This window comes from Chaetodon auriga, chromosome 8 (assembly GCF_051107435.1).
Source record: "Chaetodon auriga isolate fChaAug3 chromosome 8, fChaAug3.hap1, whole genome shotgun sequence".
NCBI classification, from domain to species: domain Eukaryota; kingdom Metazoa; phylum Chordata; class Actinopteri; order Chaetodontiformes; family Chaetodontidae; genus Chaetodon; species Chaetodon auriga.
The window spans coordinates 25,909,162-25,935,959 of NC_135081.1; the positions used below are offsets into that span (position 1 = coordinate 25,909,162).

The 26,798-nt window shown below is 44.8% G+C and overlaps 1 protein-coding gene across 8 annotated transcripts in view; it reads left to right on the forward strand.

Moving 5' to 3' along the window:
• The first annotated feature begins 952 nt into the window (after nucleotides 1–952).
• Nucleotides 953–26,798, forward strand: part of cspg5a (chondroitin sulfate proteoglycan 5a) — a 53,482-nt gene continuing 27,636 nt past the window's right edge. For all 8 annotated transcript variants that reach the window (XM_076736175.1, XM_076736181.1, XM_076736177.1 and 5 more), the window contains exons 1-2: nucleotides 953–1,513; nucleotides 20,216–21,200. In XM_076736175.1, coding sequence (XP_076592290.1) covers nucleotides 1,417–1,513; nucleotides 20,216–21,200 — 1,082 coding nt within the window. In that variant the 5' untranslated portion in view covers nucleotides 953–1,416. The remainder of the gene's footprint in view (nucleotides 1,514–20,215; nucleotides 21,201–26,798) is intronic.

Genomic DNA, 26,798 nt, shown 5'->3' on the forward strand with positions numbered 1-26,798 from the left:
GGGAAGGAGAAGGAAGAGGAGGAACAGTTTGGGGAAGGAAAGGATGGCAGAGGAGAAGGACAGGAAGAGAGGAGTACAGGAGGAGGAACTATTTTTGAGAGGGGCAGGTAGAGGAGGTTTAAAAGGTTTATCAAGATAAAGGATTAAGTCAAGAGGATGAGAAATGTGTCTGGAAAAGATGGAGGCGGACAAAAAGTCAAATGATGTGAAAGAGGATGAAGGACAAAAGGGAAAAGAGAGAGGAGGAGGGAAACACTTGGCGAGGTGCAGGAGAGAGGGCAAAAGTTTTCTGGAAGAAAAAAGAGGAAAAGGAGGTTTATAAAAAGTCATGGAAGATGAAGAAGAAAGCAAAAAGGAAGAGGAGGAGAACCTGTGGAAAAGAGGGAGTAGAACAGAGGAAAAGTTTGGGGAAAAAGAAAGGAAAGAATTCCTAGAAAAGGAACAATTTTAGGGAAAGGAAGGATGGAAGATAGGGAGGAAAGAAGGAGGAAAAGGGGTGGAAACATCTTGGAAAAGGTGCAGGAGAGAGGACAAGATGTTTTGTTTGGGGGAAAAAAACAAAAACATTTTTAAAAATCATTATGAGTGAAGCAGAAGAAGAGAGAAGGACGAAGGAAGAGAAGTTTGGATGTTTACAACAAAGCTGTGGAAAAATGTTATAAGAGGAAAAGAGGAGGAAAAGAAGTGAAACGTCTTTGGAAAAAGCTTGAAAACAAATAAAGACTTGGCACATGAGGAAACTTAGGAGGAAGAGGAGGAGAAATGTGTGAAAAAGAGGAAGGAAGACAAAAAGTATGAAGGAAGGGGAAAGAAGTGGACTCTGTGATGGTCGAACGACTGGGAAAAGTTTTAGGAAAGGGAAGGATGGAGAGAGGAGGAGGAGGAAGAGGAGGAGGAGGAGGGATGCGTCTTGGGAAAGGAGGGGGGATCAACAACCCTTTCCCCCCTCCCCAGATGATGAGAAGGCTGCCGAGCGCGCTGCACTCCGTCGTGTGTGTTTGCTCCCCCTCAACCACAAAGTGCCGAAAGCACCGATCCGTTCCGAGCCAAACGAAGCCAAGCCGAGCCACGGCGTGCGTCTGCGCCCCCAAACGCACCCCCCGCCTCCACCACCACTACCACCCCACCCTCACAGTCTCCGATCGCCGTTCTGTGGCAATGGAGCCATAACCAGCCTCAGTGTGCTTAACTGAGCCGAGCGTGTGAAACAGCGGCGGATACGAGGAGGCAGCTGAGACCAAGCGGCTATGGAGGAGAAGCGCAGGGAGGCTGGAGTCTAGACTGCACGCGAAGCAACACACCCGCTTGTCCGGATTACTTTTTGCCACATTTTTGAACTCTATCATCACTATTAGCACAGGGATTTTGTTTTTTTTTTCTCGTCTGATCATCTGAGGCTATCGTTGCGCGGCGAGGATGCAGGGGAAGGAGGCGAGCTTCTGCACGGGATGCTGGAGACTAACGCTGCTGTCGTGCGTCCTGGCTCTGCACTTGATCCCGCTGTCCGTCCACGGTAAGAAACTGCCCTTCACTGTGCGCTTCAATCATGCAAAACCTCCACATTTGCATTTGTCGCTGAATTTTGTTGCTGCTGCAGCGCGTCCTCTCTGTGGATTCAGGGTACCTAAACCCGCTCCCACAGGGCAGCCAGAAAGGAGGTCAGTGAGGCTCGGATTGTAGGTTAGGAAGCACTTCACACTCAACTGCCATCGAGAGGCTGTTGGTTAGAAAAATGTGGTGATTTTATTCTGAATACTATCTTGGTCTTGACACTTTCCAGCCACTGCAAACTGGAAATAAATAGTCTTTTGGAGAATCTGTTGACAACAAAATGAGAGTAAAACACGTTTTTTATGGACACTGGAGCAAAAATCACCTTCATGCCATAATGTAGGAATATTATAAGAATTTTCACATTTCATAGGAGTTTTCTATTGATGCCTAGGAGACACTTATGGTATGATTAAGTCATTATTGAGCACCATGTCCCTGTAGGAACATTTTCGAGATGTCACAGGAGACAAAAATGGTATAAACCGAAATGAGGTCACATTAAAGACACAAGTAGACGATGTAAGTCCTTATGAATATTATACAGACACGAGAGGAGGCAAAAATTGGGTCAGCATGAACCGATCTGACACCACAGACACACTGAAGGAAATATTGTTAGAAGTGAAATATCATAGAGATATTTTACTGGAGGAGCAAACAATAAGGTCACTATCTGCAGACATCGTAAGTGATCAAACAGCATGAAGGGTTAAAGATACCCTTTAACTCCCTCCAGACAGTGAAGGAGCGCCGATAAGACCTCACAGTGGCATCTTAGGAAGCAATCAGAGCAAAATCAGGTCACTAAATCATCAACTGGAGTATTTCAGGCGAACTATAAGCCGCTGCTGTAATATTATAGGAGAAATTGCAGAGATGTGTGACAGTGACAGCGTCCAGCCGATGCAGTAAACCGGATCCCTGGAGGCGCACTGGCACTACGGCGACACAAAGGCGAGGATTAGGGCCGGGGGACCTGATGAATAATTCATGAAGGGATCTGGACGGACATTCTGATACACAGAGAGGAGGAGAAGAAGAAAAAACACAGAGTAAACAGTAAAAATAAGAAGCACTGAGGCTTCCATGCTCTGCCTCTTTGTCTGAGATTGATTGCGCGCGGCGGGCTCCACTACTGTCAGATTAATAATGCAGGAGCGTGCACGAGATGAAATCAGTCTGGCGTTATAATCCAATATAATCTGGCCGATTCTTGTCATCACATTGGCTGAAATTCATGGAGTGTGAATGCAAGGTGAAGTCCAAAAAAATCATGTTGTTCTTGTGTGTTTTGTTTGGAGCGCAGAGGATCGTCTGGAGGCTCTCCAAAGGAAAAGAAGCTCACATCAGGGAACATCCAAGAGCCATGTTCCCTGTCAGCTGCGCCTCTGAGCCAAGTGTGTAAAGATTTAGCACACTGACCAAATTATCCCCTTCAGTCCTCAGCCTTCAATGTTCCCCTCACATGTAATGGATATAAGGTTTTTTTTCTTACTCCAGGCCTTATAGGAAACATATGAGAGCATCTAACAGGCTTTTAAAAGCTCATCCAGGCGGCGTAATGCACATTTACATAAGACCAGTGTGTGAGTTGTTTAAAGACTTTAAGCAGTAGTTTTACAATTTGGGAATTTGATGAGAACATTGATACACATCTCATGTCTTTATCCTTCATATGAAGCTGCAGCCAGTAGGCGGTTAGCTTAGCATAAAGACTGGAGTCAGGGGGAAACAGCTAGCTTGGCTCTATCTGAAGCTAACAAAATCCACTTGCCACCACCTTCAAATTTGATTTATTAGCATGCTATCTCCTGTTTAGTCTCCAAGAGTTTGCAGTTTGGTGGAGATAAACAGTGATAAAAGTGACAGTACCAAGGATGAAAAATGAGTGTTTGGGCATGTCGGCCCTGTAGTTGACCCTAAACTCAACTCTCTGTGCAGTCTTGTCTAATTAAGTGCCCTTGAGCCAAACACTTCACTCCCTGCTGCCCTGGAGCCGAAACACCAGCTGGCACCTCAGCGAGAGGGACGATGATGAAAAAGAAATTTTCCCTCTCGCACTGCAAGAAATCCCCATCTCATCTAATCATTTTTAACTGCTGGACGTACGGCAACATCTCCCACAGCAGGAAGATGAAATCAACCCGTTTCCAGCACGAATCAGCTCGTTTGAAATGAGTCTGTATGTTGAAGACAGAGTAATACGTTTTGCAGCAAGAAAACAAGTCAGTCTGCTGTGCTGAAATTCGCTCTCAGTGATAAACCTGATGTCAGTTCTGTGAGGCTGCACAACGTTCACCTAGTTTAGCATGCTAGCATGCTAAGTACAGCTGAGGCTGATGGGAATGTTTTGCAGGTATTTGGTCATGAAGTGTCAGACAAATTTAAAATTGGACTCAGTGACGGTGCTAAATGAAAAGTTAGGGATCAGCAAAGTATTTAGGATTCATCCTCTGAGGATCATGAGCATCTGTTCAGAATTTCATGGCTATCGATGCAATAGTTGTTTTCAGTCTGGACCAAAGTGATGGACCGACTGCCTTCACATCCACGAGGCCAGTGTGGAGATTTTTGCAGTGTTTGGGATCAAACACTGGATGAAATACCACGCAATCATCCTAAACTCCTCTGTTTGACTCCCCGTCAGCAGCGCTTCTGTCGCCTTTCATCAGTGCTGCAGCGGTGACTTTGTGTCTGCTCAAACTCAGGTGGATACTTAACTAAAAGAGGTTGGCAGATCTGGTGCAGACGCCTTAAAACAACCTTGGGCTAACTCTCCTCCTCCTCCATCTCCTCCATCCCCTTCACTCACTCACACACACACACACACGCACACATTTTCTCGCTTCACTGGTGGAGTGTGGAGGCGGCAGCTTGCCCCACATCTGTGAATGATGCTCAGACGACCAAGGCCAACTGCCCTGAACTGACAGCAGACGACCAGAATGCCGTCAGTCATTTCCTGTTGGCTTTTCCTCCGGTGGCCATTTGCAATCCCCCCCCGTGTGTTTAATAGAGATGATATGCCGCTGTCCCCTCCATCCTCCCCTCCCCCCAGTCGTCTGGTAGATCGGTGATTGACGGAGTAATGCTTTCTCCTTTCTGCACTGAAACTCATGGACGTACAGCCTCGCCTGTGCTTCTCCTCTCCTTTCATCTTCCTCCTCCTCCTCCTCCTCCTCTCCGTCTCTTTTTTTCTCTCTGGCCTGCTGACACATATCTGTGAGCTGGCAGATCATCTTTGATGTGCAGTGGGTTAATCTTGGAGCCAAATCCTCCCTCCATGACTCCACTAACCCAATCCAGCCTTTTTTTTTTTAATCGCAGTTTGAGGAAAGACAAAAACACCCCCCGAAAATGAATAATCATCAAATTTCCGCCGTCTACTGCTCTGGTTATCGGTGAACAATGGCTGTCCTCTGCATCTCCTGTGTTGCCATGGAAACCACACACATCCACCGACACCGGCTGGCAGAACAGCGTGTTCACGCCGCTGCCATGATGTGTCCGCGCTTTGGATTTCATCAAGCCGTAAAATGTTGCTTGGATTTTGGCACATGCTGAAATTTGTTGCCAAGTCTGGTGGCTCCACGCCTACTGACCAGTGTGTGTGTGTGTGTGTGTGTGTGTCCACTGGCAAAATGGGTGTAGTCCATCATTAGCAGCTCTAATCTGGAGATGATATCATTATTTGTACTGGTGTATTCATTATTTCTGCCTAATGACTTCATGCAGCGCATACTGTGTTTGATTTTCAGCAGATGTACACATTTTCCTGTTGACTGTGCAAACATCCGTGTTTTGACTCTAATTTGAATGCCAGAAGGAAAATGTACCATTTCTAGAAAAAAGAAATCTGTCTTCAAAGTTGCACGTCACCTCGCTGAGCATCCACAGTTTGCCTGCAGTCATGTTCCCGCTCGGCGTTATAGCCTGTGCATGTTAGCTGCTTGATGTTTTTGATTCCTCTGAGACTGAGTGATGGACGTCCAGAGCAGCCAAGGTTGATGTCTGATGATTCATCAAAGCGCTGCCTCGCACTGTGGGCCGAGTAATGGAAAGTAATCAGCGGTAACATGCAGTCAGAGTGACGGCAGGAGGAAGGACTGCGGTGACGTTCGTCCTGTCAGTCAGCAGTTTGAGTCTGATAACAGATCGCGCACTTTCACACCGGGCGGTTTGACTCGTCATCGCAGGAGAAGCACAGGTGTTACTAACAAGGATGACTGCTCTACCGAAGTGAATCAGCTAAATGGAATTCAGCCATCATTAATTTAATATTTACATCCGCGTTTTTCCTGCTTTACCATGCGAGGCAGCTGGACTTGCAAGATCATGACATCACATGAGCAGAGAATCCATCTTGCCAGACTTCAAGCAGCCAATCAGCATCTTGTGAGGAACTACTGGCAGTTATGGGTGGGCGTGGTTTAGGTGTGACAATGAGTGAGGTGAAAACAACATGGCGGCTCCTGAAGAGTTAGCGTTGATGCTGCTTTAGCATCAGCTCTGTCAGAAGTGGAGAGTATTTCTTCACTGAGAGAAGAGCAAAGGATGGACGAGGTGTTTTCGCTCCTCTGGCTTCAGCAAGAGTCTGACTACGACATACGAAGTGATTAGTTGAAGTTAGCTCGTGATAGACAGATGGTTCATTCAGTCACCTGCCAAGTGTTTCTGAAAGCGGCTGCCCTTTTCCAAAAAGTTTCCAAGGACGACTTTGCAGATGGTTGTGCGTAACAAACCATCTGGTGCGTCAGGTTATTTCCCTCTGTGGCATGTCAAAATGTCAGTTTTTTGACGTCCATATTGGACGATTCTGGAGCAGTCGTGGGAAGTCAGGAGGAGGAGGAGGAGGAGGAGGAGGAGGAGGAGAAGGGCTTTGTAGGACGTCCCACGTCAATGCAGGATGCACACGTTTGAATCCCCTTAACACAGTCGTCATGTGCGATACTGTACCAAACAAGAATGATAAAAAGATTGGCGTGACATTTTTGTTTATCGTTGTCAGGTGATACATTTAAATAAATAAAAACCCATAAAATAAATTAATTCATTGGTAATAATGATCCCGACACTTAAATGAACACACATCCTGTCTGTATTCATGAATGATGCAGATTGACTTTCTGACTGTAAATATAACAAAGTGTGATTTTTGTAATGATCAGAAAATGACATCCTGTTTTATGGGGACAGTTAGTCATTGATGATTAAGCCTGAAATGATTAGGAAATGATCAATTACTCACTTTATAGAAAACAAATGAAAGAACATCTCCACAATCAGTGTATTTAACTCATCAATCACGTTAAACTATCAAACATTTACTACTTTCATGTTTTGACTGTGAGGATTTCCTGCTTCTCTGCTTCATGTCATTATAAACTGTTTTTTTTTTTTTTTTTTTGGACCATTAGTCGGACAAAACAAGCAGTTTGTCATTATTTTTCACTACTGATAGATTAAAGAACTAATTAAAGAGGGATGGATAATGAAAGCCATCTTTGCTGGCAGCTCTAATCATAGTTGCAGGTGTTTTGGATTAAACCACCGAAGCTGGATTACTACATGAAAGATGGGACGTCTTTTGTCCCTGGGGAACGGAGAGAGGACAGAAACTTCTCTCACAGCACTAAATTGAGATCGGTGGCGGCTATTATGTTCCTCATCCCAGATAAATCTGTTTGTTGGGAAACTAAATGATCCTAATCTCATTTGTAATATCCTCCCACCTGGATCTGCCTGCAGGCCAACATTAGCATACGTAGGTGGCCGCAGGCTCGACCCGACCAGCTGCTGGCTTCGCTCTGTGTTACTGTGTGTTTGTGGGCGCTGTACGCAAATGTGTGTGTGTGCATTGTAGCCTCCTCTGACGTGCAAACGTCCTCATGCCACAAAGTTACCACATTTAGTAAAATCCAAAACGCGTTATCAGGGAAAATTCTGCATGAAGTTTATTTTTAACATGTGCAAATAACAGCAAGAAATGAGCGAGGCAGGTAGACGTGAGCGTGACATCAATCATTATCACATCAAAGCAAGTTCGTCCTTCATATCGAACTCCAGTCTCCAGTCACCTCCAGGATCCACCAAAACCACATCACGGCCGTGTGGCAGATCTCAGGCTTTTAAAACAGGGCCTACAGGTTACTGAGAGGCCACTCGAGTTTCCTCTCTCCACTTTATACTCACAGGAAGATGATTTCATGGTGCTGCAGCAGAAGAAAGCAAAATAAAATCTGAACAAAAGCTGTCCTGCTGCTTCCTCTTGTAAACTATCTACGAGTGTGTCTGATTTGCCTGCAACAAATTATGACGTCTGCTCTCTTGTTTTTCATTGTTTCAGAGCTGCGTATGTTCACGCTGGTTACTGTTACCCATAATGCTGTTTCTGAGGCTGTTCATCCTGGACATCAGTAAACTTTGGGAACTGCTGACCTTTGTTAAATTTAGTATAGAAATCTTTGGACAGTTGCACCTGCTGCCACGACAAACGTCCCAAAAAAAGTCGTTATCAGCCTTCTGAAAGTCCCTTCAGCAGAGCGTCCTGCAGGTGTCCCCTGGTGCCGGCGTTTCTCCTCCGTGTCGTCGTCCTTGTCAGCGTCCAGGTGTTTTTTTTTGCTGCAGCTGACTCACAGGTGTGACAGTTGTTTGGGCCACCGTTGTCGCCGTCCTTGGCGTTGCTGGTTTTTTTTACTGCAGGTGGAGAAGGTCGTCGCACAAGCCGAGAAAGTTTCATGAGCAGTCTGACAGTGACGGGCTGCTTCTGTCCTTCCTGCTCAAAGACGAAACAATTAGCGTGCAGTAGGTGGGCTTTTTTATGTATGCTTGGCACTGCTGAGTCGGCGTTGTTCTCAAACTCTGGCCGCCCTTGAACAGTGATTTACATGTGTGTGTGTTCATGTAGGCGTTGTGGTGGACGGAACAAGAGTACATCTTTTTGTATGTGCGTGTTTTGCACCTGTCTCTGTGCTCCTGTGTGTTACGGTGCGGCTGCTTTCTGTGGTTGGTGCGTGTAGGTGCTGCGCTGTCTGTGTGTCAGTGTGTCCTTGGTTAAGCGAGTCATTGAGTTCATGCTCGTGCACAAGCTCGTGCACGGCCCTCGTTCCTCCCCGGCCCTCCTCTGCTGCACACTGTCATATTAGCATTCAGTGCGCCTATCACACCCGGATGTTACCACACACACACACACACACACACACACACACACACACCTGTCATGGCAACAAGACTGAGCAGAAAAACAGATGTTTGGATTTATTTGGTTTGTGTGATGAGTTACACAATAGAAAGAAATTTGAAAAAGAAGCTGTCAGTTAATCAATCAGTCAATGCAGAGAAAACTGAACCTTTTTTGAGGCAAAATGTCAGAAGATTCAAATGTGAATTCTGACTTATAAGCTTCTATGATGATAAACAGTATTGAGCGGTTGTGATCAGCAGCTTCATCTATAATGAAGATAATCATTACTTAAAGACAAGAAAGACTTAACAAACACAACACACATCACAAGCCAGCAGCAGTGCAGCCATATACGCGCAGACTCTGATACGCTTTAGCAGAAACGTGCAGGAAGTGTTGTGTGTGTCTGGAAATGCTGTTTTGTGTGTTTTAGACTTTGTTTTGTATTTTGGTTCCTTTTCATGTGTTTGCTGCTTGCTTGTATTTCTTTTGGATTTTCGTATGTTTTTAAAATGGCATAATTTCTGCAGATGCTCGTTTCTCCTAATGGAAATGTTTTGGGCTTTTGTTGGCCGGCGTACGTATGACGTCTGAAACCCCCTCCCCCCACACCTGTCCGACAGTTATCCAGTTATTTCTTTCTAAAACCGACAATCGAGCATCTGCACAGACTCTGCGCAGCGATTGGTCAGGCGTGTGAAGGAGGAAACTTAGCAGGGCTTGAGTTTCTCTCTCTGGCTTTTTAACTATTTCTGGTTCTTATAAATGAGAACAACCAAGTGCAACAGTGTGAGGGTCTCCAGTGCCACTAACCAACCAAAACTAACCAGACTGTCACCAAATCGGTGTCAGATCGGAAAACACTTTGATCTTTGTAGCAGCGAGTTTGTAACGCTGTGTCGTTCTCCAGCATCCTTTAAATGACACATCATCAGCTTTCATCTAATTCGGATATAATAAAAAAATTAAAACACCTGGCAGGTGACTTATAAGACGTAAGAGATTTTTACCCAAAAAGATTTTATAAAAGGAGGAAATTTCATGTCCCCGCTTGTCCTAAAGCTGCCATCTGCTGCTGCAAGAGGATTCTGATTGATAAAGATTTTATAAATGTCCTCCAGAAGTCAGAAGCAAAGAGAAAAATGTGGCGAAAGGGGAAACGATTGCTGATTTTGCACCAGAGTCCCTCTGAAAACTCAGAGTCATGTATTATTGATTTCCTTTTCTTTCGGATAGTTTCCCACTGATGTTCAGAATAAACACTGATTATTGTAAAAGTGAAAAGTGAACACAGTGAACCCAGCGTTTACTGCACACGTACAGTTTCCATGGAATTTTCATGAGATCTTGACTCCGACTAACCACTTAAAAATCAGAGTGTAAGAGGATAGATGGGAAGATTGCGTGTGTGTGTGTGTGTGTGTGTGTGTGTGTGTGTATGTGTAAGTGGAAAACACACACACATGCTTACATACTTGCATTTTAATTGACTGTCCGCTCAAAATCAGGTCACAAGGGAGGAAAAAACAGGCAGCACAAGTGTAGATGCATGGATGCTCACATACAGTATGCATGCACTTAACATGTACACACACACACACACACACACACACACACACACACACACACACAGTATCGCCTCATAAATCCACAGTTCTTCAAAGATAAACACATTATTAGTAGGCGTGCGTATTCCCGCGTGCACGACTGTGTGTTTAATGTGTGCGCATGCAGATCTCGTCAGGTCGGCAGCGCCGCATTAACTCTGGCGAGGCTGAGGCTGTTTCCATGGCAACAGAGCTTTCCTCCATCCCACCACCTGTGGAGTCAGAAATGACAGGATTTATGAGATGGAGGGAGAAAAAAGACAGAAGGAAGGAAAAGAAAGGACTGCAGAAACGAGTGGAGGAGAGAGGGATGGAATGAAGGAAATTTACGAGATAAGGAGGAGGAGGTGAAGAGGAGGTGGCAAGATGGGGAGAAGGAGAAAGGATGAGTGAGAGAAGGAGGAGTGAGGAGGAGTGAGAGCAGCTGGTGTAAATTCGATGCAGAGAGTTTCAATTAGAGCTGAATGCAGACCTGTGCGTTTCCTCTTTATATCGATATTAATGAGCAACGATGAGTAAAGATAAAAAAAAAGAAGCTCATGTTTAAGTCATGAGTGAGTGAGTGTGGGAACGAGAAGAGACAGCAGGAGTGTGTGCGTGTGTGTGTGTGTGTGTGTGTGTGTGTGTGTGTGTGTGTGTGTGTGTGTGTGTGTGTGTGTGTCTGGTTCTCTCGAGGTTTAGGTATTTGAAGCTAAAATCAATGGCGGTGAGTTAAAGAGGCTCTCACTGCGCTTCATCTCCGTTCACTCGGCCTCGTCAGCACTTCCTGCGGTCATTTTCATAAACATTAATTAAATTATCTCCCCTGTGTGTTAAACGTCCGCACGCCACACGATGACCATTCCTTATTGGGACAGATTTGACCTCTGAAATGTTTTTTCACGTCCTCATCAGCTGCCACAAACGGCCCAATTTACACAAGAAAGAAAAGACAAATCACTGCCTGATGTGGGCGTGATTGGCAGCTTGTCTGTCTTGGAAAGTTAGAGACGCCACGGTCTGACGTGGGGAGGCTGCGAGGAGGTCTCAGACGCCGTTCGACGCTCTGATGAGCCGTTCGTTTGAAGCGTATCGACGTCTTAACAGCTCAGACTGACTGAATGTGTCAGACAGCACAGAATGCACCGTGAACTGCTCCTCCTTTCCTCTTCAGTCATGTTGCCTTTTGAATGTGTAGGTATGTTGTAAAATATGTCAACACACTTAAATGCTTTGAAGTCTGTCACTTCAGTTAAAGTCACACTGAAGAAAACACTGGAAAAAGCCAGTAAGTGGACCTTGAGTTGAGATCTTTTGTAAAATAGACTGAAAAGCTCTTAACATGATTGAGCAGATTCCACACGACTACAAATTAATATTCTTCTTCTACCCTTTATGCTAATTAGGATGATCAGATTAGTGGAAGGCTGCTTCAGTGATTGGTATATGAAGACTGAGACATTGAGGAGGACGGGCTCCACTTTGTCTTTTTCTTGGCTGAATAAGTGACTGAAAGGGAAATATTGCACCTTTAACTTTAATGACGTGCTAATTGTCAAATGTTTCACCTTTTAGAGCCCGATGTGACGAAGTCAGATGTGTTTTTCGGAGAGCTGGTGTTGCACTTTTTAAAGCGTTCGACTGCTCAAGGATAGAAAATTGTGATTTATTCCTACTGACAGGTAAACTGCAGCACATGAGCCGTGTTGTAAAGGGATTTTACGTATTATGTAATTAGTGATGTGAAAATATATTTGGGGAGATTTCACCATGAACTCCACAAAGTAGAACCTCCATATTGTTCCTACAGGAGCCTGTAAGCCTTTGTTTATTTGCCATCCAGTGTCCAACCTTTCCCCTCCTCTCTTCAGTCTGGGTCAGCAAACTGGCTGGCGGGCCGTATCTGTCACAACCAATCAGGTTCCTCTTTACAGTCTGTCACAGCCAATCAGAGCGCCCCAGGTCTGTGGGTGGTTTAGTGGCTTCCCCTCTCCAAACTGATCTGGGTTAAACAAAAGGCGAAGCCTGAGGGTCGGCAGCTCGCCAGCACAGGCGACCAGCACTTGGCCTTGAGGCGCCATCACCCCCAAACAGTCCGACACACACACACGCACACACACACGCACACACACACTTTTTGAGTCCACTTCTGGGGACATTTCATAGGCTCACATTCATTTTCTGGAGAATCACCCAAACACTGAACTAAAATCAACCTTTTCCCACCGGGGACATGGCTTTTGTCCTCAATTGGACAAAACATCATAAATTAACTGGTCCCCGAAAGTAGGCCGTGTTAGAACACACACACGTACAAACACACACAAACACGTGCGCACACACACACACACACACACACACACACACACACACACACACACACACACAGACAAGCCAAAATCTTCTCATTATGACCATTCACACCCTTCACTAGAGGAGTTGGAAGCTACCCCAATTACCAGTGGGTTATTTTGGCAACGAGACAGCGCACACTCACACACACACTCACACACACACACACACACACACAAATATAAACAAATTTGCAGACTGGCAGTGTGAGGAATCTCCTTATGTAATGCTGTTTGATCATCTCATGTAAAGGGAAACAAACAAAGACTCTTTTATTCCGTTAGTTTCGTCTCATTGGGGCTTCAGCTGGTCTGTCCTGGACCCAGACCGAGTCTGAAACCCTGAACCGGCTCGGCCTGACTCGACCCGACCCCGACTCTGCCAGCTGATGTCTGCCAGGCCGGCGGCTCTAACGGGGCAAGAGACGCTGGTCATTGTTGGTTTGACTGAGGTTGCACTCTGGATGAACTAATTGCTGAGTCATGCTCTTCAAACGACCTGTTTTACCGACTCATTTAGTCTTTTATTGAGTAACCGATTATTATTTTCTTTAAAAAATTGTCAACAAAGTTTTTCTTACACCATTCAGCATGAAATAAATACTTAGGATTAAAGCTGCAGCAATCACTTGATTACTCAAGTTGTCAATTGGTGGAAATAATCAGCTATTTTAAAATTGATTAATTGTTTTGATCATCTTTCATGCAATACTGTCAAACCCTCTGCAGGTCCAGCTTCTTAGAAGCGATGATTTGCTTTTTTTCTCTGTTTTATACGGTTGTATTTGGTTTTTGGGTTGGGGGTTTTTGTTGGGCAATGCAAGACGTTTGATGACATCACCCAGTCAACCATCAGCAGCACTTCAGAAGTGAGGTTCAATATTAAAACGCTGCTGAAAAAATGCTGCGTAAGCGGCGGAAATCCCTCTCCACAACACTTTCGTGAATTAAAGTGTGATGACTAAGCTTAAGACCCGGGACCTTGAGTTTATTTAAAAAAGTGCTTAAATGAGATGGAAAGCTTCAGTTTTTTTTGTTGTTCATTTATTTAAATTGATCTAAAGAAAAAACTAATTTTCCAGTCAGTAAAAACTTGAGCTGAAATGATCGCAGCACTCGTGGCTCGCCGGGTCTCTGGTGGACTCATTAGTTCCTCTCGTGTGTAGTATTAAAACTTTATGGACTATTTGGAAATCATGGTCTCGTTGTATTTACATACTGGAGATTCATTTCTTAGGAGATAGATTAGATGTGAAGAACGTGGCTCGATTTTAATCAAATCTTTGCGGCACCTTCTGTTAAAGCCAATCGAACAATAATTGACAGACTCACGTTACTTCATTCTACATCTTCTACAGCTGTGGTTCAGCAGTTACTGGAAACTAAAGCTGCTGTGTACCGATGTGATGCCAAATTGACTTTCTGGAGCTTCCTCAGAGCCTCCATGCTGCTCCTAAACCAGCTGTCCGTCAAAAGGTTCCTCCTCGTTAATCCAATTAGGCTAACGAGGTGGTGAAAGGGAGACAACTCCACGTAATTGGTGCTCTGTCCGGAGATGCACAGGGAGGAGTCTGACAGACTGACACCGCTGTGGTCTTTTACAGCAAGACTGCCTTAATTCTGTCTGTGTGTGAATGTGTGTGCCTGCACGTGCATGTGTGTTAAACGTATGTTTTACTGTTGTTTTACAAAACTTACAGAGACAGTGAAAGACTGAGAGCGTCTTTAGCTCATAATGTGCAGATTTTACTTTTTGCTCCTGGTCACGGCCATGCTAGCAGCTCTGTGAGGCTGCACTCAGGCACAGCAGGGAGCTAAATGCTAATGTTGTCATGCTAACAAGCTCACAATGACAATGCAGACATGATGATATTTAGCAGGTAGCAGCATTCGCTAACATTTTCTAATTAGCACTAAAACAAAGTACAGCTGTGGCTGGTTTGAATGTCCATGGGTTTGCAAAAGTAATAAAGGGAAACCTTCATGTCACAGCGACCATTAGTTCTCTAAAACCACAAATGTCAGCCTCATGCTAAGTGTTCACATTTCAGTCTGCACCAAAGTGGTGCAACGACCAACTGACATTTCCATCCACAGAGCTAAAAATCAGGCTCGAGAGCTTTGCTGTTCAACCCATGTCAGCTAATTAGTGTTCTATGTAATGATGATGCCCTATTACAAATTACAAAAATATGTGTTTATTCAAAAAAAGGGTTTGGAAGATGTCAAGTTTAAATGTCTTTCAGCAGAAGTCCAACATCAGAATTTCCCTTCTTGTAATGGGAGTCTTGCTGGTGGACGTCCAGTCTAAAGGTTGCTGATTGACAGGTGACTCACTCCCAGCTGTGCTTGTTTCCTGCTTGCTCCGCCCAGACTCCACCGATGTTGATCCAAAGCAGCTTCTCAGCCTCCCAAAAAATGTCAGAAATGAAGCAACGGTAAAGTCTTCGTAACATGCTGTCACTCAGCTGACGAGGTCCTTGACTGCGAACAGCCTGTATGGAAATAACATGACAGGATACAAGTGCAGGATACAAGGCCTGAAGCCTGGTAAGAGTGTGTTTTCAGCAGATCTGAAGGTCAGAGTTCAGTTTTGCAGTTTGTTTGAAAAATATAGACGTTGAGGATCATTCCATAGGTGGAGATTACAAACCACTTGATTCAGCTTGCATGTGTAAACATCCTGTTCTGCTTCGTGAAACCTGCTGTGGCAGATGGAGCGCAGCATCCGACCGAGCGCTGTCCTCCATCTGTGACTCAGGTTTAAAATACTGCACATCTGTAATCAAAAGACACAGGAAAGAATTGACTATTTAACCACATTTTCGTTGCACATTCAGCCACTATAGAGGGCAGTTTTTCACATTTTGAGGAGCATGCAGCAGCCTTTTGTTCCTACCAGGGGGATCAAAGTGTAACACAGCTGAAGCGGTGTGAGGTTTGAGGCCAGTGATAGTCGACAGTACAGAGTAGATTGAAGATCTCTGGAGAGGCTTTCCCCTCAGCTACAGACAGACTGGCAGAGTGGGAGTAAAAGTCCAAGAGTCCTTCATAGACCATGAAAGCATCTCTCTGTCACCTCGTCTCTCTGCATCCCTCACTTCACATCCGTCTCTCTGGCTTCGTCTCTCTCTTCTCTCACGGCGCCTCTTCTCCCGGTCCCTCGTCGCTGTCGCTCCTCGTCACCTCCTGTCAGTCTCTCCGGTCGTGCGGCAGCCATTACTGTGTGTTTTCCCGTCTGTACAGTTTGTATTCATCAGGCTTGCTGAAGCAGCAGCAGGAGGAGTTCGTGGTGTTGAAGGCTGGCTGGTTTCCCCCCGGAGGTTCACACAAGCACTGCGCTCAACCAGACAAACTGTCACTTAATGAGTGGATTGCTGTCAGGTGTGTGTGTGTGTGTGTGTGTGTGTGTGTGTGTGTGTGTGTGTGTGTGTGTGTGTGTGCGTGTGTGTGTGTGTTTGACAGACAAGTGAGAGATAAACCAAACAAATATGAGTATGATTGTTTCTTATATGGCATGTCCTTAAGAGAGAGGTGGACATTTACAGCCTTGAATTCGAATTTCATGGTGAGTATCAAGCATTTAGTGTGTAAAATGCTTTTGTGCAGTAATAGTAAAGCCTATTTTGTGTGTGTGTGTGTGTGTGTGTGTCTGCGCTGCTCAGTTGATGTGTTAAACAGCAGTGGATTGTGGTACTGTGGGAAGGATTAGCCCTCGAACGACCCCGGCTTCAAAGACGCAGCTCACCGCTGCTGCGCCAGAAAACAAAACCTTCAATAAAGTGAAGCCTTCAACCTGTCAAACGGCTCGTGGCTGAAGTGACAGCCTCACGCCGAACGATGGCAGCGCCACATGCATGCGCTCGTGTGTTTGGGTTTGTTTCAGCGGAGAGCATCTATCGATCGCTGTTTATTCAGGACAGATTTTCTTTGCAGGCGTGCTCTTTATCAGCGCTGTCCTGCTTTACATTCATGCATTACCTTGATTCAACCAAATGATCCTCTTCACTGGCAAGAGCAGCAGCCAGTGGTAGAAAAAGCCTTGCTCAAGGGTACTTTGAGAGTGCAGGCTGAGGGAGTAACATGCAGGCTTTCCGACCCCAGATTCACTCACCCTGCAGCAGGAGAAATATTTTATTATATACAATGTGTTATCGCACTGAAGAGCAGAGCTAATTTCTCTAAAATGGAAAATAGATGCAGATCTGATGCCCCCTGTGCAGAAAGGATCTATGTGCATTTCAGTAGTTTGAGGATTGCTCAGGCTTTATGGCGTCTGCTGCCTTTAAATCTTGAGTTTCTGGCATCATTTTGCGGTGATGAACATCAGGTTTTCATGCAAGTTCCTCAGAATCAAAGGTTGAGGGCTCGTTCGCTCAGCCTATTATCATCAATGACAGAAATCCTAATAACTCCGGCGCTCTCGGGGTTGAACCGCGAGCTGCAGAGTCCCAGCTTTGAGCCTGACCGCGGATATTTGTTATTTCCCGTCTCTTATTCCATTCATTTCCTGCCATCTCTCCACTTTCTATCTAATAAAGGCTTAAAATACCAAATAACTATCCATCAAAGAAGAAGCAAAAAGGCCAATTTCTCCTCTCAGTATTACTCTCAGCAGACCAGAATGCCGTTAAATCACATGATATATTGCGTTTGAAGTTACTCGTCTGGAAAAACTCTTACGCTGTCGCTCTTAACTCATTGCTACTGTTCTGTCCAGCGAAATGCACAACAACTACAGCGCAACTCCAGAAACTCCTGGTGGGTTAATTAGCTCCCTGTTTTTCTAATTAATGTCTTGATTTAACTGAAAAACATGCCAACGTGTGTGGAATAGTTTAATTAAGTTCAATTATCTCAGCCGAAGATTCTTGTGATGCCAGAAATGTGACATGTAACAGCTGATTGATTACAGCTCAGTGTCCATAAAATAGAAAGAGGACTGCTAGGCTCAACATTTCTTCTTCTTCTTCTTCTTCTCCCAGATGGGATTTCAGGACTTTTTTCTTGTTCCTTGGGAATTCTGTTAAGCCCGTTAAGACATTATATACACTGACAGTGTCTTGAATGATTGGCCTTGAACGATGAAGGCTCAGGTATTTGATCTGTTGGGTCTCTGATGCTGGTTTCAGGGTTGTTCTGCTGCAGTTTTGAAGCGATGAAGATGTTACGTTGTGGCTCGTTACTGTCTGAGGGTGTGTGTGCCTTTTATGTCTGCTTGTTCCAAATTCAGGCATCGCGTCATACGAGTCATAAAACTTTGGTGGAGGTCATAATAAATAATGAACTAGTGGCTGTGTAAATGGAGCCTCGCTGAGTGTTGAGGAGAAATTTAGAGATTAAACTCCCGGAGGGTCAGAGCTTATCTTCAGTCGGCAAAGATCCTGACAGATATCCTCACATATGCCATTTGGTGGAGGCTGTTTACAAAGCTCCTTACAGGACGACAACTACACACATTTCTTCACTGTGGGGGATGGGGGGGGGCCATTGAACCCAATACCTCTAAGACATGAATGTTGGTGTAGTGTGATGTGAAGACTTTTCATAAGTGGGGATGACATTGATGAAACGACCAATGACTCAAGTTGACATATAGTAGTACTATTGTAAAGTAGAAGAAACAGAAGCCCAAACATGTCACCCAACGCAGTTAGCATTAGCATTAGCATGAGAGCTCTACAGTGTGGTTATTATCTGGACTTCTGTTCGCATGATAATCAGGCTGAGCTGTATTTTACTCTTCGTGTTTGCTCATGTTTCTAATCATTCTCCCTTCAACATAAAGTCATGCCGATCAGAGAAACATCCCAGCTGTTAGTTCTGTAAGTCAGCTGATGACAGCCTCTGTAGCTGTGTCCATCTCATCCAAGCTTGTCGCCATTTTTGTGCTAATTTGCTAGAAAGATGATGTCCCCTTACTTGTGTAGCAAGCAGGCGAAACACCATGTGGACCAGCAGCATCGTAAACATTAATAAACATGTTTTCAGTCAGCCAACACTTCTGCTGGCCTGTGAATAACCTGTTCAGTTCACCACAGCACCACCACTGCCTGCTGGTTGATCATCAGCACCTTTACAAGCGCCATGCAGACATGACCGCCAGGTGTACGGCTGTCAAACACAACACCAGACCTCCAGTTATTGCTGTAGAGCTATCAAACGTTCAGGATTCAGAGTCTGTTGAGTCTGTTAATGGAAACTGTCAATGATAATAAAAAGATAAATCTAAACAAGTAATTCTCTTACAGCAGATAAAAGACGTAGAGTACGGTTTATTTCAGCTCTCCATCACTCGGGATGAACAGTCTCTTCTGTGTTAGTCCAGCTGTCGAGACGCTCTCCTGTCTGGGTCTCCTCAAGATCATCACTCCCCCCCTGCAGGGCATCCCCAAAGTCTCCCAAATCCCTCCCTCTATGCCCGTAATCCATAATCCCAGTTCCTTGCTGTTCAAGTACATTAGTGAATTATTGCTTTAATCCAAAGGGGAGCGGTCGTAAAGCAGCTTTTTGCATGACTCAACGAGCCGCCCTCGGATGAAGTAATCGACCAGAGGATAAGTATACAGCCAATCACGTCTCGTTTTAATTTGTTTCACTCGTCGGGTTCCATGCCAGACTCCTTGAATCCCCTCTGTCCATCGCATAATGCAATAAGACCTCATCTTGTGAGGTCATTGTGTGGCAGTGGACCACTGCTGCGTGAGCCTGGAAAACGTCTTTGGAAACAGTGAAGTGAACCAGTTGGTGATTGTTTGTATTTATAGTTCAGATACAATAACAGCAGATGTTGCATCCAACAGCCCAGTGTGTTTTCATGCAGCTACTCAGCTGATATTCCTGGAAATTATATTTTGATCTCCTGTGATCTGATTTTCTGGGATTTCTGTGAATAAGCATTCAGTTTGTACCACTGAGGTTGATTTAAACGTCTTTACTTCTGGAACTGACAGCAAACGTTGCAGAGATGCATGGTGACGTTTTCAACTCTCCGTCCTCAGCTGCTTTATTTTCAAGGCTCAGTTGTTGAATTTTTCATAGTAATGGTTGCTGCATTTTCTGATGTCATGCTGGTTTGTTGGATCAGCTTTTTTCTCTACTGCCGGCTGCACAGAGGTGCATTGTTCGAAGTTTAAGATTATCACTAACTATTTTGGCCACAGGTGTCTTGATTTGTCTGAGGAGAACACACTGAAGGTGATCATCTACGGTGCCACATGGAGGGCATACATGAGCTTCATCCACCTCAAATACAGTGTGAATAGAGTAAAATGCACATTTATTTTTTGAATTTTCATGTATTTTATGAAGGTTCAAGCGTATTTCTGCTTTTCGACTGTGGACGTCTGCCTAACGAGCCCTGCGCTCCAGTAACCGGCCCTTTTAAGAGCCAGAAGTTTTTCCTGAGCTGATCAATACACACTGTGCTCTGGTTTTTGAGCGGAACCATTTTCACCTCATTAAATTTCCAGAAGTTCTCCCACAGCTTTGTTTCTCCACTTGTCATCTGAGAGGAAAACGTTTTTTTTTGTGTGTTTCAGGAAACGTCGTCGGGACCAATGCGACTGAGCCGGACAGCGCGGCCAACATGACCTCCCTGCCTAACGAGGAGGAGGGGCCCGTCAAGGTCAACGAGATCAGTTTCTCGGCAAGTCCCGCCACGATCAGCACTGTGACCCTGAGGGCGGGCCGGATCCCGCGTGCCGGTGAGGAAGAGGAGCAGAGCAGCGGCATGTTCGGGGAGACGGTGGTTCCTGCGGTGGAGGAAGTGGGCGTGGCAGCCCCGCCTCAGCTCAGTCCTGATTCTGCTGAGACGGAGCACCTGTTGCCTGGAAACCCACGCGGGCCTGAAGTCATGGAGGGCGAAGAGGAGGAGGATGATGAGGAAGAGCGTCTGCCACACACTGACCCGCCTTGGATTCACACCAAGGACACAGCTGTGTTTGATCTGGATCACCTTTTCACCACCACCGCCCCGCCCTCCGTTCCCGCCACCAACCCTTCTAACCCCGACATCCTCCATGTGGACTTCTTCGACCCTTCCTCTCGTGGGCGCAGCCTTGACCTGGCCCCTCCCTCTCCTTCATCACTGGCCCATGAGCTGCAGGGTGGTGACCCGACCTCCTGGGCCATGCCAGACAACTATGACTACCTCACACCCTACGAGGATGGCGTGTCCCCCACTGCTGATGAGTACACCTACAGCACCACGACTGACGCCTACGAGAGCGATGAAGACCTCCGGATCACCGCTGGGTCTCCAGCTCGCTCCAGGCCCCGGGTCCCAGGGTCTGGCTCCTTCATCCCTGGAGCGGCACTTCCTGGCGCCGGAGGTCCGGTACCAAACGTCCCTGTGGCTGCCCCTCCAGCGGCCTCGCCAGTGGACGGCTCAGACGGGATGGGTGGATGCCGTGTGGGCTACCAGATGGTGAACGGAAGTTGCCGCTCGCCCTGCGACATGCTGCCCAACTACTGCTTCAACGGGGGACAGTGCTACCTGCTGGAGGGCATGGGAGTCTTCTGCAGGTATGATGCAACATCAACACAAAGATGTTCACTCAGCAGCAGAAACACAATCTACACACTGCATTCACAACACAAACCACTCTGCAACACACAGGTTACAACATTGCATGCAGCTGCAATCGATGCAACAAGAGAAAGCACAACTTCCAATATATGTAGAATATAGACAACTCGTACAAAGGGCACTGCTTATAGCTTCAGAACTTGCCTCATAATCATCAAATCTAGACATTTTCTGTACATCAGTGGTTACAATGTTGACAGAAATTCACTAATTAGCATGACTGTTGTGCAGATTCACCGAAGTGTAAGGGCCAAATTCAAGTCATATTCATCCCACATGGAAATTTGATTTGTTTTACGCTATTAATACAATCAGCAACATGATGTTTCCATTACTGGAGCACACACTGTCCCTGCCATCTCCTCTGTGCATCGTCATGCAGATATATCTGGTGTTTTCAAAATCTGTGGGTATACGGGTGTCCTGGAAATGTCAATATATGTTGGGACTTTGCCTGAAGACTGTAAACGAAAGGAATAAAAGCACAACAAAACCAGCCGAGGGTTCAAAGAGTTCATCAAGAAAAAGGAAAAAATCAGCCATTCTTGTTGAAAAATGTTCATTTGACTAAACACTCAAAAGTGTTGCAGCTGCTTCGAGCCTCATCAGGGTTATTCCTTTGCACGTGCAATTGATGTTAAAAGTATTCTGCAGCATCCACAATGAGCAAGCGGACACCAGCATGTAAGATAAAATGTTCTGTCATTTGATGTATGAGGCTCCATGAAACTCTGGATTTAGTGTTCTGCTCCGCTGGTCAGGAACATGTGGAAAAGCTCAGTGCAGAATATAAACCGGTGCATTAGTGTTATTTTTAACAAGAGAATTTTACGAGAAAACGTCCCTTCTTCTGCCAGACTGCATGCTCAGATTCAGTTTTGCTTTGTGAAATTTGGTTTTCCTTTGTCACGCAAACTCTGCACAAACACGCATTATAGGACGAGCAAATACAAGACAACACACACAAAGTGAAATGCACGTTTTTTTACAAACACTGAACTGTCTATTGATATAATTTTGATATTTTGCTCCCTCTGCTGCCCCCCTGCATATTGATGAACACTCTCATTACTGTATGACCTGCTTTCCAGGCATTAGCCACAAACTGCAGTAATGACTCCCCTCGATACTCGATCCAATAGGGTTGCTGTGGTGCTGAATCTAGGTGGGGGTTAAAAGTCAAACGGATTAAAAGAATCGTTTATGAAAATATGCTGTAAGCCACAGAGTAGTTCCAGCTCCATGTGAGTCCTCTGCGAATGCATCTGAAAGTCAACAGTGCATCTGTGGATCAAATCTATCATGAGAACAGCTACACTTTAAAAAAAACCATCACATCAGGCTTCAGGATTAGGGCTGCTGCAGATGGAGGAAGGCTGACGTGTGCTTTGTCCGGTAGCTTTCCTGGATTCTAATACTGTATTATTGCAGAACTGATGTGAAACTGGAATATGAAGGGATCAATACTAAATCTGCATTTACAATCTGCAGTAAGAATCGCTCCCGGTCAGCCTCTGATGAAAATGTATTTACCTTCCTGTTCCCCTTGAGACATTACCCCTCCCGGATCCTCCCCGTCCGTTCCCTCTTTTATGCTCTTAAAGTGATCAAATCTACTAATACTGTTAACACTGTTAGCGATAGCTGGCGAATATACTAGCATTAGTCAAGCACAATAGCTCTAGGATTCATTATGTTTCTCTGTACTATGCTGTTGGCATACTTGCAAGCTAACAAGCTGTCAGTTAGCAAACTTGTTAGCCCAGTTGCTATCAGGACAATAAGTTTAAAAATTTACAGTCCCATTTTCCATGTTTCCTAAAACATTGAAAGCCCATATTTAATTGAAAATAGCACAAAGACTGACAATCAAAAAAAAGAAAAAAAAAAAATGATATCCTCATTTAGAATTTGATGCAGCAATATGTTTCAAAACAGTTGGGTTTTGAAAGATGGGGAGGGCTTCACCACTCTGTGACTGACTACGCTGGCAAATAAAGCAAGAAATTAAGAAGCATGTTTCTCAATGTGAAGCTGAAGAATTTGGGGATTTCTTTTTCTACAGAAAATAATATTATTAAAACATTCAGAGAGTCTGAAGAAATCTCTGTACGCAAGGGACAAGGTCCAAAACCAACACGGCTCTGCAATGAAAACAGAGCTTCCTCAGTTTTGCACCAACTCTTCATTCCTTCAGAAGTCAGCGCTGTCAGACAACTTGATATTAGTCAAAATTCATGTGTCAAGTTCCCCAGAACTGAATCTGAGACAAGAACAAATGCACAGGCCGCAGTGACTCCACTGACGCTCATTAGATTTAAATGCTGCTGAAGGCCTTTACAAACTGCTGTAGGTGATAGACGACGTCTGGAGTTTCAGTCCTGTTGACTAAATGTAGATGATGCAACATCACATTGAGAGATGGCAGTGAATACCTGAAACATCAACTCTAAACATCAGGTTTAGGCGTCAGTCCCTGAGAAGAAAAGAAGCAGAAAATAATTCTTTCTTCAGCCGCCATTTTGTTCTGATAGTCAACATCCACCCTGGAAGAAATCCATCATACAGGCGTAAAGATCAATTTATACACCCACTGCCTTGGTTGAGAGAAAATGGCTGCAGAAAAAGTGTGCTTTAACAGCAATTTTATCAGAGGAAAACACCTGGAATAGAGTGAACATCACAGGCTGGTGAGATGTGTCAGATCTGAGGCTGATTTTTCTGTCCATGTTTGCGCTTTTAGTCGCATAAATGTTGGCTTCACATTTCAGTGTGTTTGACATTTCACATACAATTCCTCATAATCATGGAACAAATCAAGCAACCAATCAGTGAGGAGAGACTTCCAATTAGTTAGCAGCTGCACAGATTAGCATGCAAATGTATGCACAGTGGCAATCAGCCTCCTGACTGGAGCTGATGTGTCACCCGCCAGCAGCTACACACACACGAATACCAGACAGTGCTCAGCCTAAACTCAAACAAAGACATTCTGAATCTCTCAGAAAACATCCAGACAGCCCAGATTTATTTGTTCTGAAAGCACAAGATCCCCAACATCCCCGTGACGTCCCCCAGCTGAAGGTTATACGGAGCAGACCATGAACCTAGCTGACCTTTGGCATCAAAAGCTAGCAGTCACATCCCATCATTTTTCTTTATATCCACCATTTGAAATAAGAGATGTCTACTGAAACAGCATTAAAAGAGTTTATACTTCAGGCACTGCATGTGGCATGTTTAATATCAATGGACGATTTTTTCTCTAATTTTAACTATGAGACATAAGTTAGCATTAACAAATCAGATCATGCCAGAGAGGACTGATGATTTGAGGTTTTGTGATGAGTCACAAAAACAGGAAGAAGCTGCAGGAAGTGTCTCAAGACCAAAAATAATGGGGTTTTTTTATCACCCACCCGCATTAGTGAAAGGTGGTACACTGGCACAGTTAAAGCCTTGATCACACCTGACAGTGGAACAGCTAATTATCTTTCTAGAAATTTGTGGTGCCAGAAGCTTCGTAGTATCAACTCGCAGTGCTAGTTGTTGAAGTTCTGTAGCTGGTGAGCTAAATGCTAACATGAGAGCCCTACAGGAAGGTTTGCACTTGGTCAGTGGTGCTAATTCATGTGTCAAAGTTCACCAACACTGAGCTTGACGCGAAAGATTCAGCAGATTTATTTTGCCCCACTGTGAGCAGATTCACTTATAATTGCGATTCCGGTGAAATTAGTTTATTTAGCTGCAAAATTTGACCATTTTAAATGTTGAGGTGAGCGACAGAGGACAGAAACCCCTGATAGAGACGCACCCCTTTCAGTGCTTTACGTAACATACAGGAGATATTAAGAACAGAAACACATCTGAAAGAGGAAAATAAGCTAAAAAATTAAATTACAGTTCAGTGCAAGATGAAAAGAAATGGTCCCAACAGAAGATATTTTTATAGATCCCGCATGTCTTTCATTTACTGCCTTCAAATCATATTACTCAGATTCCCTAATTTGCACCCATATTCACTGTTTGTACAAACTCGCTCAATAGCACCACTTCCAACTGTGATGTTTACCTGTTTTGAATAGAAAGATTCAACATAATTAGAGAAAGTGTAATTGAGAAAATGATTGTTTTAGATGTTTAAGATGTCTGAGCAGGAACAGATAAAAATCATCTCTGTTCTGCATCGAATCAACAGAAGACTGAAATGACTGAAACGGAGCGACGCTGTTGAAAAACTCTTGCTAAGCGGACGACATGATCCAGATATTTAGGGCAGATTTTGGGCCTCAGTCAGCAGATCGTAGCAGTGATGAACCTCCTGAGAGTGAGTCAGACGAGGGCTGGAGAGAGACTGAGAGGCGTTTGACTGCTGGGCAGGAGTGCAATATGGGTCAATGGAGCGCTGGCACAGATGAGGACCAATATGTTCCTCTGTATGTGTGTGTGTTTGTTTATGCATGCATGTGTGTCTGATTACACATGCGACTGAGCTTGTGTGTACATGTGAAGCTGAGTTCATGTGTGTGTTGGTGCGTGCAGCTGAACTGGAGCTGCTTCATCCATCAGACCAATTCAATTAGAGTGGGATGAATGTTTGGACCTTTAGCCCCCTGCAGTAAAACACATGACCCTTCAAAGTGCTGTTTACTGACCTCAGACCAGCCTGTCGTATCTCTTTCCCGCAGGCAGGAAAACAGACCTGCGGCTCCGGGAAGCTCACCCTCCTCAATGTAACTGATTACATGTAACTCATTACCTGTTTCAGCTGCTGGAGAGCTTAACGATGAATGAATGATCCAGACTTGCAGTGGTGTAGTGGTGCTTAAACTGTGCTTGAGCAGGTGTTTTTTTTTTTAATAAATGGCAAACATGAAGAACAGTATTTGAACTTTTAATTGATTAAATTAAGTATTATAATTATTTTTATACAATTTTTGACAAATTGACAAACTGACAAAAACAGTGAGGTTACTAGAACAAATAAGGACAAACCCTCTGCTCAGAAAGCACATGTTTTCAAATCTGGTTTAACTTAACCTGCAAGTCACCTGCAGAAGGTGTTTAAAGGAGCGCTGCACTGAGATCAGTTTATTAGTCCTGAGGGAGAAGCCTATACTTCTACACAGCCTGGTGAAACAGTTGTCCCGTACCTTCTGTGGCTCTGGAGGAACTGAAGGACAACTCTCTAATTTCCTGCCTTCAACACGTGCAAACTCTCCAGAGAAGCAGCGGTTTTATCACATGCTGCGTCTCATGTCGCTCATCACATGTCACATGGCACAAAGCTACATGACCTCACTTCAAGCCAGATTTATGCCTGATGCACCGGGGCGAACGGGAGCGACACTGTAGACGTCTGCACTGACTTATGGTTCAGATTTGGCTCATTCATGGCGCACATGCAGGTTTCACATGTGATCCGGACGTGTCCTGCTTTAATTATATTCCCCACATGAACTGCTTATATTACCTGGTGATACAGAGTGACTTTGGGCTATGCACCATCTCATACAACTGGAGTTACATTCAGG